The following is a 16665-nucleotide window of genomic DNA, read 5'->3' as shown; positions in this document are numbered from 1 at the left end:
GTATACAGTATAACCTCAAGACGAATCATCCTACGACTATGTCATCTCAACCTCATCGCTTGGTACAGTAGTGCCGCGGGACCTACTGTACATGCTCTGAGGTCGCTTCAGGTCTAGAACCATCTTTCCGACTGAGGTCATACGTGGGATGGACGAGTATCATCAACAGGTCAGAAAATCCTTTTTTATCAACTATCCTTTCAAGAACCACTAACGTCATATCACAAGTACCTTTGAAGAATTTCTCCATCGCTCTGATGATCATCCTTTGATATACGCCTCAACTTTCCAAAATGATTAGGCTCAAGTGCCCAGTTAAGAGTGATATCATTCTTCTATCCTAATGGTTGGAGATAGACTCTATGATCAATCGAACTCATAAAAGAGTGCTTGTCAGTTTTTATAGAGTTTTACCTTTTACCCGGATCTCCATTCCAACCAGGGAAGAGCCAATGATCTCATCAACCATATACTCACAATGGATATAAGTCGTATAATCCACTTACCCCATGGGACATTGGAAAAGATCTTTTGATAGGATAGGATAGAAGATGAAAGGTTGTTATGGTTTTCTAAACTTATCATAACGGTTTACGTCTGACGCAAATGCAAATATAATGGGTGGTTGTTGAAGCGTTACAGTATGAAGGTTGACTTGCTTTCTCTAACGATCTAATCCGAATCGTTTTCGTTTCTTTTCCAATCAACACATAGATAAACCAACTGGGTTGGTATCGCATCGAATCATATCATCATATCTTATCCATTTCAATCAGGTTGACCTGCATAGATAAGATAGACTTTGATAGTCAACATATAACCAATTATCATCACAATAACAATAATAATCAACCAATTCCCATTTACTCTCAATTGCCACCTCACCTTTTTTGAGACATTATAACAATGCCTATCGACGTTACACCCACACCTATCCACCCTCACTCTCTCCCACCAGTGTCATACCATCGTGGATGGTCCCCAATGCCATCAACAGGTCCAGCTCGAGTGATCGACATCCTACCTCCCAAACCTCACATGCCCGGTTCGGTCTTACCTAACGGTCTAAGGAACCCCTGGGCACCTTATTCAGGCGAGACCTACATTCCAGCTTCGGAGAGCGTGATGGCTATGCAAAATCAAGTAGGAGGGTCAGTGATAGCTGGAGGGGGAAGGTCAATGGTAGGAAGATCAGTCATTGCTCCGTCCTTCGCAGGCAGCGGCATGACGATTGGAAGGGAAGATGATGGATGGAATGGATCGGTGGGTAGAAATCATATGTCTCACGCACCTGATCCGTCCTCTGTTGGAGCTATTGGACCTACACCTGTGGTAGGTTCCAATGGAAGTCAGGCGGGGTGGATACCAGCTTCATGGGGGAATCATCAGAGGATGACACCTACCATTGCGAGTGGTCTTGCACACAGTGAAATTTACCCTCCATCACCTACTGTAGGATACGGTTACAACCAACCTTCTCCACCTAGACGAAGGAGGGGTAGTACTGGAGTAGGAGTAGATGGCTGTGAGGAATGTCACTCGACTAGATCCCATTCACAACCTACGAGACATACTAGGAAGGTATCGTTTTCCACAGTTAATAATAGTCCAAGTCCCTTAAGAAAGCTTTAACTCTCAGTCAGAATATAAGTAAATATCAGATTAGTTGGTAGTCGTACAGTAAATCTAGTTGTACATGTTTGCATGATTATTTGTGAACCCGTTGTGAATTAGTTGTATATATATATATATATATATATATTATGGTAAAGCAGTTGGGAGAGAGTCCAAATGCTATTGAGCAGTCAAATTATCGTTACCCGTCGTGTCACATGCTACGGAATTATGATGCGAGTTCCATCATACGCAGAGCGTCTTGCATTAGGCTTTCACAGCCTTCTCTTCTCGAGCAATTTCGAATGGATCCCTGACACTTCCAGTCTTCTCCCTCCATTCTTCACTATAACCAGCAAGAAATACAAACAAAGAGATGATCAGTATACTCTCGCGCTTATATCTGGTCGAGCAGCTCACGCAAAAGCAGATCTCAAACCGTTCATCCTCAATTGCAGGCCGTCCAACTGCGCAGCTAAAGTCAACATTGCCTGTTGATGATTCTGTATCGTCTGAGCTATAGCTTGAGGGGAGGGTGTATGCGCCTCGGAAGACAAAGAGATGATAGCTCGGTTCAGTTGCTATGGTACCAACAACAACATTAGTATTTTCTCATCGCCTCGTCGAAGAATCAAAGATTCAAATTAGGTGATTTATATGATAGATAACTCACAGATATAGTCTTTTTGTACCTTGTTACACGTTCTTCCATCTGATCCGCAATCTTAGCGAAGAACCTAGTCAAGTTGGAGAGATATAAGCAATCATCTACTCGGCCGACGGGAGCTATCACTCACTCCTGTGGGAATTCCCTATATGCGCCCAATCTGACCTGACCCATCCGTCCCTCAGCAGATCTATATACATCCCATATCTCCTTGACTCGTTCCACATCTCGTCCTTCGCTGATCATCCTCTCTCGAAGTTGGGTAAGAGAGGTGGAAATGGATTTAAGTGTATGTGAGATGGCAGAGTATTCCTGATCTCATTCCATGAAATCAGTACGTATTTTGCAAATGAAATTGCGGGTTTATTGATCGATATCTCATATGGATATTGCTTTCGCGATCGATTGATGACTCACCTCATTGGCAGCCTTCACATCTAGACTAGTCTGCCAAATCGCTCTTCCTAACCCTTCAATGTTCATTCCTGATCCTTGCGCTTTCTGACTTTTGATGACATTACTACGAACCATTTCACTGTCAGCTCGCGATTTCCTATAAACTTCACAGTCCTTTTCATTCCGACGACAGAAGGCCAAGCACGACACAGATGATTGAAACTTACTCCATCTGTTCGATATATTTTTGCACACCTTCAGGTAATTCCGAGAACTTGGTGGTCTTACTTATCCCTCCATTATTACTCTGACTGTTCGATGTGGAGGTTTGTAATTGCTGGTTTTGCGCGTTACTGTTGTTAATAGGAGCGGTCTGGCCGAATAAAGAGGACGATTGAGGTTGACCAGCTTGACCGAATATCGACGAAGATGAGGTTTGTTGAGGTTGAGCTTGATTGGTGGAACCGAATAAACTGTTTTGTTGAGGTTTGGATTGAACAGTTGAACCGAATAGACTGCTTTGTTGAGGCTGTTGCTGTTGTTGGTTGGTAGATCCAAACAGTCCACTACCTCCAGTCGTTGAGCCAAATAGACCTCCTCCGGTGTCAGTAGCATTTTGCTGTTGCTGTTGTGCTTGATTGGTCGATCCGAATAATCCACCTGAAGTAGCAGGCTGTTGAGGTTGAGTAGAAGTAGAACCGAATAAGCCCGTACCGCCTGTTTGTTGAGGTGCGTTTGTAGTCGATCCAAACAGTCCTCCTCCAGTTGTAGTAGCGGGTTTCGCCCCGAAGAGGGAAGTACTACCTTGACCTGGCTGTTGTTGTTGTTGTTGTTGTTGCTGTTGTCCACCTAAATTACCGAAAAGCCCTCCTCCTGAAGTAGGAGCTGTTGCAGTGGCAGGTTTTGAGGCGCTACTGTTACCGAAGGAGAATGGTGCAGCTGCTGTAGCAGGGGTAGAGCCCGGTGTAGGGTTCGTGACTGATAAAGAAGGAGCGGCAGGTTGAGTCAAGGAGGACGCTCCGAACTTGAAGCTGAAAATGTCAACAAGATGTATAAGCTGAGTATCTCTCGATTGAATTTATGATTACAGCTTACTTTCCGAATGACATATTGGTGAGCTCAACCCCGTCGTATGCAATACTTACAGTGACAAGTGGGAAGAGGAGAAGAAGAGAACAGGTTGAAGCAGTTTCAACTGTTTTCTGTGATATACGGAGGTATGTTTTTCGTGTGCGTTACGTAACCATCCAGTTGCCACCATGTATAGCAAAGTATGATGCATGCATGTTCACCGTTCAGTGTTCACTGCTCACTTGATCTCTTCTCTTTTCACTCTTCCTCTCCCTACCCATCGCATAAACCCAATCCCCGTCTCCTGCTTTTGTATCTTCTCATTCCTATCACTCTCGCACGTCGTCCAGAAGAAGGCGACATTACCTTTTTTCAGATTTTCATATTCTCGAATTCAGCTACATCTCAAATACGATCGCACAATGACAGCTCAACCTGCAAGGACCAACGGTGACATCCCCCATTCCTCGACGGAAAAGACCACTCCGTCCTCCTCCATACCACCCAGAGTAGTACTGGCAGGAAAGACAGGAAGGATCTTGTGCGTGGCTGATATCCGTGGTGACTGTAAGTCAGCTTTCGGATCCGCTCTCTAGCTACATAGCTGATAAACTCGTTTTCCTTCCCTCATCTTTCGATGATGGACACGCACAGACCACGAGTTGAACAGACTCATAAGAGAACATGAAGCTACAGCTGTCATCCACACTGGTGATTTCGGATTCATGAATGCAGATAGTGTACCTCGTATGGGTGACAAGTGGGCATATTCCTACTCAAAGAAGGAAGAGGGATTGTCAGCTGACGATATATCTGAGTGTAGGATCTTACGACATCTCATCACATATTCACCATTAATACCACTCGGTACAAGAAATCAACTGTTATCAGAAGAATTAGGCTTGGACAGACAATCTTTGATCGAACAACTGAACAATTCATCAGTACATTTCCCTCTTTCGCAGTTCCCCCATTTACTCTCAGGTGCCATCAACTTCCCTGTACCTGTGTTCACAGTCTGGGGATTGATCGAAGATGTAAGGGTGTTAGAAAAGTTTAGAACGGGTGAATACGAAGTGAACAATCTGTTCATCATTGACGAAGCTACCTCGAGAGTTGTGGACGTAGGTGGAGTGAAGTTGAGATTGTTCGGATTAGGTGGTGCAGTCACTCCTCATAAAATGTGTAAGTCATCTTACAGATCCACCCCATTGCTCAAGGCAAAGCAGCTGACTAAATGATTTGCTTCTGCGCAGTTGATAATGGTATGTCTGCTTGATGGTCAGTGGTAATATTGGACCGTGCTGACCTTTCATCATCAATTAGGTGAGGGATTCGCAACTATCGCTGGCGGATCAGGTACCATGTGGTCGAGTGCTTTACAGATGGGAGAGTTGATAGATACTGCTCAACGAGTGAGTGCATGGTTTGGCTCACGAGAGAGATCGATTGTATCTGATCTTTGGTCTAAAAGGTTTACGACGCTTCTGAGACTCGTCTCTTCATCTCTTCAGCACCCATTCGTAATGGCCTCATATCGTTGATCGCTAACGCTCTGAAAGCCGATCTTACTATCTCAGGCGGTCTACATTGTGAGTGGTCCGACACCTCTGTGTAAATCTACGATGCTGATAATTGTACACCTCTCAGTCCGATATCCCGTTTCATTCAACGAGTACTCTATTCATGAACATTACGAGCAATACACCCAGAAACTTCTCACCGCTTCTAGACATTTCACCGAAGTCTACGATGCTGTACGAGATAAAGTGGATAGTAGTATGAGGTGAGCTGATCATAAGCCCACCACCACCTTTTGCATGTCGTGCTGACCTGCCTGAACCTTAGCGAACAACAACAGGCTCTGTTGAGGAAGATTACCGCTGCTGTGACTAGGATGCCCATAGAATCGGATCAGACTTGGACAAACACATGGAATTGGATTCTCTCGTGAGTCGATGAAGCTTTCGGACTAGTCGATGCTTAGTTGACAATTGGTATAGCGATGCCTCATGCGGACATATGGTACTGTCCATTGCTGATTGTAGAGTTTCAGCCGAGACGAAGACAGCTGGTGAGTGATATTATTCATCGGGTATTTTTTGGCTATGCTCTAACTTTGCGGACTCAGGTCTCAATTTCGCTCACAGAAGTGGACAAGGTCCAAGCCTGCCATCCGCTCCTATCCCTGTGTCCACTGCCGCTCCAGTCGCTCGACGTCCCGATGCTCCTGAAGCTCCTAAAACTATCGCACCTACTCGAGCACCGATCGGTCCAGGGGGTGCCACTGCCAGTAAAGCTGGTCAAATTTCTGGCGGTCCACCGACCGGTCCTAACTCGTTCAAGAATGGCATCAATAGAACGAACTCGGCCAGACCCATACCCCCTTCCACTACGACAGCTTCCCCCGCGCCCGTAGCACCTGCTAACGCAACCTCCAGTGCGAATGGATCTATCCCCGTGAAAACCCCTACTCAACCACGTGGACGAGGTGGTAATATCGCCGGTCAAGCATTAGCAGTTGCTGGCGCGGCGAAGGACAAGATTGTGGAAGCTGTCAAGCCAGGATCCACTACTTCAACATCGAAACCACCTGCTTCTGCACCGGCTAAGCCGCCAACTCCTGGAACCAGCGCCAAACCTACCGCTACCTCCGACAAGACTAGTAAAGATGAGACAAAGAAGACAGCACCAGCAACCAATGGTGCTTCGACCAATGGTGCATCGAGCGAAGCTGGAAACACCTCAACCGAGTCTAAAGAAGGAGCCAAACCTGCTCATAGTCGAGAAGGGTCTGGTGAAGTCAGAACGAAGAAAGCGAACTCTTTGTACCTCAAGGGATTACCCGAAGCTACCACAGAAGAGGAGATTAAGGGTTTGTTTAAAGATCAAGCTGATAAGGTGAGTTGGTCAATGTTCAATAGGTCTGATATTCATGGCTAATGCACAATTGTAGATTGCTGTAGTGAAAATTATATCCGATAGAATGACGAATAAACAAAAGGTAAGCTTGTCTGCACTTAAGCTTGTGGTTCACAGGTTATGTGAAAGCTGATAGAGCATGATAAACTGTAGGGTTTCGGATACGTTGATTTCTCAAATGAGGAGGACATGAATGCTGCCTTGAAAGTAGCTGAAGGTGCTAAGATTAGAGATAAGGTTATTCAAGTCGAAGTTTCCAATCCGCCCACTCGATCTTTCCCCGACAGTGGATTCAGAGGTAGAGGTGGACGAGGTGGTCCCAGCGGGTTTAGAGGTGGCAGAGGAGGAAGAGGATTTGGATCGATTAGTGGTGGGTTGGGGAGAAAGGATGGTGTAGCTGGTGAGAGTAAGGAAGGTGGTACTACTGCTGCTGCTGCTGCTGCTGTATCGGCGGGAGAGAAGAAAGAGTAATTGCGAACATTGCCAATGACACGAAAACGCTCAAGCTTTAGGAAGTTGACCGGTGAAAGAATATAAGGAGAAGATGGTCACGGAGAAGATACGTACATTCAGGGAGAGAAAACATCAAAATATCACAAATCAACGAATACGAATAGAGATACACATGCAGATACGGTAAATTGTATAAATGAATATATATCTAGAATTAGAGAGAGTCGACTACACTTGCGGAGCGAGAGAGACGGAGGAAGAGGTGTCTGTAGGTTGAAGAGGTGAATGCGTTTCTCAATACAATCTTATTTTTACTATCCTTCTTGGTCATCCTTTCCCTTCTTAATTGAGAGGTCTCAGTTTGGAGGGATAATTTTATTTATTTAGTGAGATATTTAGCATTTTTCTCGACGTTCTGGATTGATTTGGATGTGTGTGAATTTCACATCATCCTTTTGTGTATAGATTATTACAAAGAACATATATATGCATTATAACATAAAATAATATTTCGCGATTGACACTTTGATCCGTTTGGGCACCAATCCATCTATCTGTGCCAAATTAAACCGCAGAGGGTGAGATATCCACGCTTAACAGATCGACTCATCTTGATCTTCTCATGCTTTGCGTCGCAGTATCACGATATCCGTATTATAGTAATACTGAAATATACCTTTCTACGTGACACAATTCAATCCACAATATCAGCTTGGGTCTCACACGTAGCAAAGGAAGAGTGAAAAGAAAGCGACAGAAAGAAAGTGGCTTACTTCTTCATCGACCCATTCATGTTTGGCATTTCTCATAATCTTTCTTAAATGATTTTCTAAATTTTCTCGATCGGTAGGAGATAGATGTGCGGATGTGAGGTATGATTTGGAGAATAATCTATCGATTAACTGAAAAAAAAAAAACAATCAGGAAGAAAGAGTAATGTCAACACCGTCAAAAATCGATTTACATTTGTCAAGTCAAGTCGGATAAGATCCTTTTTAAAAGTTTAATTGATCCGTAGCCGATTCCATATAGGACTCACCTCATCCTCTGTTATCCCTTTCATCCACTTAGTACTCCACTCTTCCTTCTCCTCGAATAATTCCTTATAAGCTTGCGTATCGAACATCTTTCTCCACCATCCTTTGTAATACTGCGGTGAACCCAGATCGTACTTCTCGTATGATTTTCTCACTTCACCCTGCCATTTGGGAATGGGCGATTCAAGATTCCATATGAGTATCAAAGGTGCCGAGGGACGAAGGTAGGATGCTATTTCGCGCTGTAACACGTGTGACGTGTATGATATTAGCACAAAAACTTGCAGGTCTTGAAGTCAATCAATAATACCTTTAGTCGCAACTGATCAGAATGTTTCTGCCCGAAGCTGGAACCTAGGACCGGCAAATGCAGAACTCACCAAAGCCTTTTCATGATCATCACACCAATGCCAAGCCTGAGCGATAATTACTCCATCCACCCCTCCCTTTCTCATCCCATATTGCTGTACATTCGAAAGATCATCAAAAGCACCTTCTACCACATTTACCGTCTTATCCTCTAAGACTTGTTTGGGCACTTTAGTCTCTAATCCGTTCTGCCATGTTTTCCTCATCCCTTCTGAGGGTTCGATCGATACCAACGTATCAATAGGGAAAGTTGGATATTGTGTAGTGGGAGGAGATAAGAGTAGTCGGGTGAATATACCTGTTCCAGAACCAGGTTCGATAATTCGCCATCCATCACTTGCAGAAGAAGAGGTAGAGATGGCTTGGTGGATTTTGTTTAATGCGTCGGAAGGATAAGATGGTCTGGCTCTATCGTACTATGATCATCCAATGACATAGGACATGGTAAATGTTGTGAGCTCTAAACATCAAAAGTTCTGGGTTAGCGAGATGAAGTACGACTGACTCACCAAGTCATTCGTACCTTCTCCGAAACCCGTAAGAGCTATTTTATGTACGGTCGACCTCACAAGATTAGATATTGTGTTACTTGCTACACTGGTACTGTTGCATCTTTTGGACGCATACGCAGACAGTCGTGTGGCTGTTATACATCTTGATGACCGATAGATCGTCCAAGGTGCTCTTGTGAGAGCGATCCAAGTCATTATTTCCAGGGCTGATCAGGAAGGGGATGGAATGACGCCAGTCAGCAGGCAGTAAGAATAACTCTTGAGCGGGATGGGATCACTCACTATATTATACACAGGTGATGATTGAGGAGTCAGGTTACATATGGATGAACAGAAGATAGGTATTACCATATCGAAGTTCTATATTTATCCCACCTAGCTCCTACATCCATCGAACGATCCTCAAAATGACAACAACAACAAAACCGGATATGACCGATGATGGTCGATGGTCGATTTCAGTCTGCCAACAAAGTAAAAAGCATATCCTCTGCATGATGGACAATGCTATATATGGTACTGTGCGTAGAGTAAAATGCAATATTAATGATATACTGGGGTCGTTCCCGTTCCCTCATTCCTCGTCTGCCTATCTCGGTCATTCAAAATCGTATCTACAGGTTAGAAAGATGAAGGGTAGCTTTTGGTTTTGGTTTTTCGTGAATATGTCTATGACAAAGGGGTATGGATTATTATATATACACAACAGAGTCTCAAAGAATTGGGATATGTAAGTCCGATGATCAAAAAGGAAAAAAAGAAAACGAGAAAGTCCATTTATGTCGAATAGCCAAGTGACTGACTATAAAACAGTTAAAGCGAGTCCCACCAAAGCTACAATACCACCGAAGATGGTAGTAGACAATTTCAGACCAGCTGAAAGTGAAGCAGCAGATTTGGCAGCTGTATTCTGTTGACTTGACGAAGCAGTAGAGTTGGAAGAATCACTTGAGTCCGCAGTGGAATTTCCACTCTTGGTTTCGGATGAAGTGGTCGAAGATTCAGGTAAAACCGTAGCAGCCGATACAGGTTGAGTTTCAATTTGACCTGACCCGATCATGATCATTTTACCTTGCGAGGCAACTCCATCAACGGTGAGGAAGATCATAGCTGGACCAGGTTGGAAGATGTTCGAATTTGGTGGCATTTGAGAAACGTGTAAAGTGACTTCACCGCTGTCGGTATTTTGAGTATAAGAAGTTTCCAATTCCAAGTATCTTTGACCGAAGTTGATAGCGTGGGTGGAGAAACCAGTACGGATGACGACAACCTTGGCGTTTGATGGGTCGGATGAGGCGCTTTTGGGAGTGTAGGTCAAATCCCATGAATCACCACCGTACGAAAGTGAAGTTGGGAATCCAGATGCGACGGGTCGTTCTTCATTGTACCACAATGGGTACCATTGCTCTACTTCATACGATGTACTCCATTGTTCGAACGTGACATCTTTGTTAGGGTTGGAGCCGGAGATCAAAATGGATGAATCGGGGAGTAAGATCGCACTGGAGTGGTACATTCGCTCTTGAACCGATTCACCAAGTCCATCCCTTGACCATCTCTTACCGGATGGGGCAGATGGGTTATAGATGGCAGGTTGATAAAGGGGAGCTTGACCATATGATTGACCGATAGAATACTTCTCGTCTCCGTACCCAGCAGTACCCATGTTGACACCATTACCCATCCAAAGGGTCCCATCAGGTAACCAAATAAAATTACCCATACTTCGTCCTTCGGGCATGCTATCATCATCTACATATTGAGGGTTGGCATCTTCAGGAGAGATCCGTACACAGGTATCATCGGCTGGGATGGCAGTAACGTTGAAGGCAGCCCCACCGTCAGATGATTTGTTGAAAGGCGCACTGGAACCACCGCAGAAGAGGAGAGATACGGTGTAGTCGTTGGCAGGGGTCAAGGGAAGCATGGCAGTAGCAGCGGAAGCGGGGTAGACTCGTACGGCGTAAGGCATATCGGGAAGAGGAGTCTCAGTTAGGGTATCCATGTCGTACAAGATGGTCTTGTAAGCAGCTTGTAGGAAGAGTTTACCGCCTGGTAAGAGGTAGGTGAGGGGGAAGAGATTGACGGGGACGGTGTAGTTGAGGAAATCCATGTGAATACCACCTGAAGACTTCTTAGGCCAGTATTCATATGTAGGGTTGTTTTGAACGAAAGTTGACACGTAACTGCGGTTGATGATCCCAGTCAGCACGAGCCTACTCGGGCACACCCTGACATGTGCAATCTACTCACCCTCCATTGTTATCACCACCAAGTACGATGAGCGAACCATCACCAAGTAGCTCCACTGAAGGGTACCAACGCTTGCCCTATTTGAGAGTCAGCCGTCAGTATTTGGTATATGTGTTGGTCGAATGATTATATCGATATACTCACAGACATGGTCAAAGCGTCACCACCTTCTTGCCAGGCGCAGTTACCATCGTCACAAGGGGTCAACAACCTGATGGCTGCACCACCATCAGTGTTGAGGTAAGGGTTGGCACCATTTGCATCTTTCGTAGCGACACCTTCGTATGTCACAGGTTGGTTACCACCGAACACTACCCATGAACCGTTGGCAACTGGGAGACCAGCTGCGCAGAAGGTATTCGACGAGACTGACATGGCGGTGGCAGAGTTGGAAGTGAGATCATAGGTCGTTCCCCATGCTGGATGTGTGAGACCGTCCGAGTTGGTCACTTGCATAGAGTTGTTCTCGGCCTCTATAGTGGGGAGGACAATCGTCAGTATGGTAGACACGGCAGGGATATAAAGAGTTGACTGACTATCAAGGATATACACTGTCTTCTCCGTACCTAAGAACATCATCTGCGCCGAGACACCCGAATCTCCAACGATCTTGAATCCACCGGGCACAGCTGCATCATCCCTTTCACCCAACACATGTCTACGGTTGGACAATTCACGATGCCTCACTTGTCGTTCTTTCGGTTGAAGGTTGCTCGACGCGGAGGTGGAAGCTATGGAGGAGGCGAGTAAGAGTGAAAGGAGTGTTTTCTTCGTTGACCTGTTGGGTCGTCTTGAAGGTTTGATCATTTTGCTTTTTGCTGTATTGCAAACGAAAGAAATATATATGAAGGTATGATTTGTTTGTTTTCTCTTGATCTACTTAAAGACAGAGAAGAAGGAGGGTTGTGATGGGATGGAATTATTTATAAAGACAGTAAGAGGTTGTTGAGGTCGTTGATCGTTGGTTGTTGTTTATGGTCAAGTTTGAAGTAGAGGGTTGTCGCAAAGGAGTGAGTGAGGGTGTTGTTTTATATCGAAAGAGAAGCCGTATCGATCCGATCCGAGAGTGAAGTGAAAGATATGAAGAGATAAAGGAGTGTCGAAATGAGTGTTATGGTCACGCTTTGGCTCCAGTTTTGTTGGCAGCCAAGTAGAGGCGATGCGAATGGTTGTGTGGTATGGTATGATAGATAAAAGAATGATTAAAAAGAAGAGATGACAAGCCTGGTCTCACAACGTCTTGAGACTAGGGTTGTGCGAGGAGATCCGAGAGTGTTGGAGGATGGTAGGATGGTAGAATGTTGTTTATGGATTGACCCCCCCCGTGCTTTGTTTTGTGTTTTGCGTTTGGTGGTGGTGGTGGTGGTGGTGGTTGTTCGGTAAGAGAGCAACAAGGGATCTTTAGGCACAAAAACGTTGATTGAGGTGGGGTCGTTTCAGGGTTGTTCACTCTCCAGTGTCACGTCAGTTGGTAATTCTTTGTTGGTTTTTCCCTGTTCTTGATGTGGTTGTCGTTGATGGAGGTGTCTATTCGAGGACCGTGTTGTCTATCTACTTACCTATCTGACTATACATAGAACAATAGGCGGTGAGAAGATGAAGAGGACGTTGTAAAGGTATCGATGAAACGAGAGATTTGTGTGCAATACAAAGATGTCCAAGCTTCTTTCTGATTTCTAGATCGAAGTATGGCTGGACAATGCGGTATGAAACGAAACGCGACCTATGCACCACAGTGTACCATTCCTCTCTAAAACCATTCACTCTCAGCCTGGTTGTTATCGGTCTACCATACGAAAATCAATGATTATCCAAAAAGCCAGTCGCGCATAAACAAACCAAACACCACCTTTTATTTTACCTAATTGACTCAGGGTTATTGAGCTGGCTCAGATCTCTTCAAGCGGAAACCAAGAGACCGACGATCTTTGCGTGCCAGGGTTTTCTTGTACATGTACGACTAACCCTCGTTTCATCCATTGGTAAGTGATTCACACCACTAAAGGATATTCACAAACACAGCTTACAGGTATACCGTATATCGTATGGCGATAACGAAACTTCCCGAGCCATGACACATTGGTTCATCGTTACTTCGAGAGTGTGATTAGAGGCTACGTGCGACGGTATGAACCGGTTGTTTATTTGGATGAGCTACAAATAGGATATACATGCTATTTACGACGACGCTTTTGACCAATATGATGAGATCGCATGTAGGAGATCATACTAGGCTTCGTGTATTCCTATCACCCACTTCAGTGAGACCTTTCGGTTGTAAGCAAGCGCATGATCCAAACCATCATAGATCTCGATACCATATCGGATCGCCCAGTACATCACAGCAGTCCAGTATGCCTATCAGTTCAATGGCGACAGTATTGAGATCTACGGGGAAGAGCCCCACACACATACTTTGTTCGATCTTCCCACAACACAGCATATAGTCGTGAATAACCTATTTGAACTTGCTGGGTATATCCACATCCACGCAGATAAGGGTTCATGGAGAATGATAGATTCCCCTATGTGTTTATGAGGAAGCGATGGTTTACACTGTCCCGTTCGTACACTTGATTAAGAGTCGCCTTTGACATAGCAAGAAACGACGAGCAATACCCGAGCTACTCCTCCAGCAGCCCTGCAGTGTATGTAGTGATGGCAGACGTGTTCATTACACTTTGGCACAGATATACGCTCTGGATCAGATATTGTAGACTGATTGACCGAGATGAAACGGTGAAACGATGGGTTCAACGGCGGCAAGAACATAATTGGTGATACAGCATTTATAGCCACTCATTGTAATCGCCAAGTCCTTGTCACTCGCTACCACAGAACAACAAGTGTGAAGCTATCGATCTTTGAAGCCAGTGTACCTGCAGAGACATCAGTAGGCCCCTCACAAATGGACGAACCGGAAACACCCTTTCAACCCTTGATCGTACTCGAATACCTCCCACGTAACGATCATTCTCCTTCATTCCGAGTGTTTCCACCGCTCATATCCCCTTTTCCTTGATTTCGATGACAAAATGTGCTGAAAAGGTCCGTGCGCTGAGATGTTTCTCTCTGAATGAGGGTATATAATGCTACTATGTGCCGCATTTTCATCTACGGCCATAGAACCTATAAAACACCGCATCCCGTCCGCTCTGCGCAGTTAACATGGGTATCGCTCGGTTAGTACCAAGGTGGGGGACCACTTGGGAATCCCGGGTGCTGTAGTTTTTGGTTTTTCATGTCTATTTTCTTTTATAGAATGTATCGATATGTCGAAAGATCATGGAGAAACGACGATGTTGAAGTTGTTTTTGATAAGTGGAGGAGGATTGATGGGAATTACGAGCTAAGATCTGAAAAGGTACCATCAAAGGAGGGTTGACAGAGTGAAAAAACACACGGACCACTCGAAAATCTCCGGAATGCTTGATGGTCGATCCGGACTTTGGCATTTTGATGAGTTATCTAGCATATCGTCTTTGGTTTTTGACAACCACTTGCATCATCTCAGTATCATATTGTTGGCTACGCGATTTCTGTAGTGTATCAGAATACTGGCTGTCACGCTTCACAATGTTATCACAGAAGTTGAGGTGTAACGATTTAGCACAAAGCACAAAACACAAACCATTGTATCATGAATGTGGCACAACAAAAACATACGGTGTGGCACTCTTATCCCACCACCCGACAAATGAAAAATCGACCTCATACCTTGGTTCAGTATAGCAGAAATGATTCAGAGAGCATTTCAGGAATGAGCGAAGACCCTCCTGATACTTATACTGACATCAACGGTCGTTATATGAAGTATGGAAGTTGATTTGCCCCAACTGAGATTTCACCCTCCGCACCCTATAAGCCGAAAATACGCAACCGTCTTGGAACGCTTGTAACTCGCGTCACAAGACAGCTAGGGCTCTAAAACTTTTACAGAAGCTAGATTACACCCTGAAGAAGGTATTGACTCGGGAAAAGTTGGGTCAAGAATGCATAGGATCGTGCAAAAAGAACGCAAAAAGAACTGCTCTGACACAGATTCGAACTGTGGGCTGAGGATGACTCCTGAATTCAGGATCGTAGCTTATGTTTGCTATGAGACCTCTGATTTAACCAACTAATCGATCAGAGCTTCTTGGTGTTTGCAAGACCCAAAACATATCTATATACAAAACAAAAACTGTCAACCGTAAGTCCCGATCGAGAGACCGAGGAGATGCGTTTATGGACCTGTTGTCCTTTTTTTGATGATGTGCCACATGCATACGTGCTCCCAAAGGACGCTTTCACTTACACCCTTTCGACTTGGATATCAGAGTGACGTGTTTGGTGGGTTGTTGGAAGAAGAAGATCGGTCAGGTGGGCAGCAGAAGTGGAAGGGAAGTGCCAATCTACACAGGTGAAGGGCGCACTTGGGAGCACCTTTTGGACGTCAAAGGCCGTTCAGGATGACAGTCCTGCGTCAGAGCTCAGTAGATGATCAACTCGCATTCCGTACTTCACAGCCCATCACGCTCTCACAGAGTCAGTAACGAAGTAGATTACCTGATGCCAAATATGATGTCTGGCCCATGAGATGTCTTACAAGGGAAACATCTGACAGTTGCGCCTGTCGCTACAACAGCTTTCGTGTGAGATATATGTACTTGTAGTTCATTGAATTGTAAACAGTGATAATGATAATTGGTTGGTGATAGATGCGTATGAGTGAAAAGATATGAGTATAAGGCGAAAGGAGTCCGATTCACAGGACAAAAAGCGCCAAGAGCAAGAGATGATGAGAGAGCGGGTGATGCGGAAGAAAAGGAACAAAGACAAGGCTGGAATAGGATGAATGCAGGCGAACACAAGCAGAGTGCAGAAAAAGAAGAAGACGGTAATCAAGGTGATCAGGAGAGGAGAATGGATAATTGTTCTTCCAAATTTAGTCATCGACAGACACATGCCTGACTTTATGCATGATACATACGTACAACAAATATACCTTGATAAGATTCTAAACGCCCAGTTCCAGTCTGAACTCTTCGAAGCGTGGACGGGAAGAAATTCGAGTTTGTTGAGAGTACCTGATTCTTCCTGATCGTCCAAGATACTCATTCGCCTCGACACGCTGATACAGGATATCTCCCAAATGTATGAGTAACTTACGCATACTAGAACCAGCTCAGCGATCGGAGCTTCTTGAATTGAATGCTCTCAGCGATCAAAGACCAATCAGTAGCACCTTGTGAGTAATTGATTTTCAATGAGTTTCAGCGCTTCTACATTGATGCTCCCGATGACCCTTTTGTATATACAATGATCGCATCTCTATATATATTACACCATACTATAATCCCAGTCCAGAACGATTATATACCAAGCATGA

General features: G+C 44.7%; 5 protein-coding genes and 1 non-coding gene across 6 annotated transcripts; 3 read left to right on the top strand and 3 right to left on the bottom strand.

Moving 5' to 3' along the window:
- Positions 1–906: 906 nt before the first annotated feature.
- On the top strand, positions 907–1632 carry I203_105598 (uncharacterized protein; the record flags this gene model as incomplete). Its single annotated transcript, XM_019144753.1, has 1 exon — positions 907–1632. The coding sequence occupies one exon, from the start codon at positions 907–909 to the stop codon at positions 1630–1632; it is 726 nt and encodes a 241-aa protein (XP_019006088.1).
- A 249-nt stretch (positions 1633–1881) lies between these two features.
- On the bottom strand, positions 1882–3786 carry I203_105597 (uncharacterized protein; the record flags this gene model as incomplete). Its single annotated transcript, XM_019144752.1, has 7 exons — positions 1882–1960; positions 2035–2195; positions 2288–2351; positions 2412–2593; positions 2699–2801; positions 2905–3708; positions 3773–3786. The coding sequence occupies 7 exons, from the start codon at positions 3784–3786 to the stop codon at positions 1882–1884; spliced, it is 1407 nt and encodes a 468-aa protein (XP_019006087.1).
- Positions 3787–4170: 384 nt separating this feature from the next.
- I203_105596 (uncharacterized protein) lies at positions 4171–7141 on the top strand (the record flags this gene model as incomplete). Its single annotated transcript, XM_019144751.1, has 11 exons — positions 4171–4315; positions 4403–4508; positions 4572–4933; positions 5075–5163; positions 5223–5340; positions 5399–5534; positions 5597–5698; positions 5752–5822; positions 5880–6649; positions 6705–6752; positions 6824–7141. 11 exons carry the CDS (start codon positions 4171–4173, stop codon positions 7139–7141), a joined length of 2265 nt encoding a protein of 754 aa, XP_019006086.1.
- Positions 7142–7743: 602 nt separating this feature from the next.
- On the bottom strand, positions 7744–9236 carry I203_105595 (uncharacterized protein; the record flags this gene model as incomplete). The annotated part of the gene is made up of 5 exons (XM_019144750.1): positions 7744–7803; positions 7897–8025; positions 8163–8402; positions 8541–8945; positions 9039–9236. The coding sequence occupies 5 exons, from the start codon at positions 9234–9236 to the stop codon at positions 7744–7746; spliced, it is 1032 nt and encodes a 343-aa protein (XP_019006085.1).
- Positions 9237–9843: 607 nt separating this feature from the next.
- I203_105594 (uncharacterized protein) lies at positions 9844–12101 on the bottom strand (the record flags this gene model as incomplete). Its single annotated transcript, XM_019144749.1, has 4 exons — positions 9844–11227; positions 11295–11371; positions 11439–11767; positions 11831–12101. The coding sequence occupies 4 exons, from the start codon at positions 12099–12101 to the stop codon at positions 9844–9846; spliced, it is 2061 nt and encodes a 686-aa protein (XP_019006084.1).
- A 2308-nt stretch (positions 12102–14409) lies between these two features.
- Positions 14410–14524, top strand: I203_105593. Its single transcript, XR_002021878.2, has one exon. It is a non-coding gene; the product is annotated as a 5S ribosomal RNA (ribosomal RNA).
- Positions 14525–16665: the final 2141 nt, after the last annotated feature.

This window comes from Kwoniella mangroviensis (genome assembly GCF_000507465.2).
Source record: "Kwoniella mangroviensis CBS 8507 chromosome 1 map unlocalized Ctg02, whole genome shotgun sequence".
Lineage (NCBI taxonomy): Eukaryota > Fungi > Basidiomycota > Tremellomycetes > Tremellales > Cryptococcaceae > Kwoniella > Kwoniella mangrovensis.
This window is presented reverse-complemented; position numbering and strand designations above follow the sequence as displayed.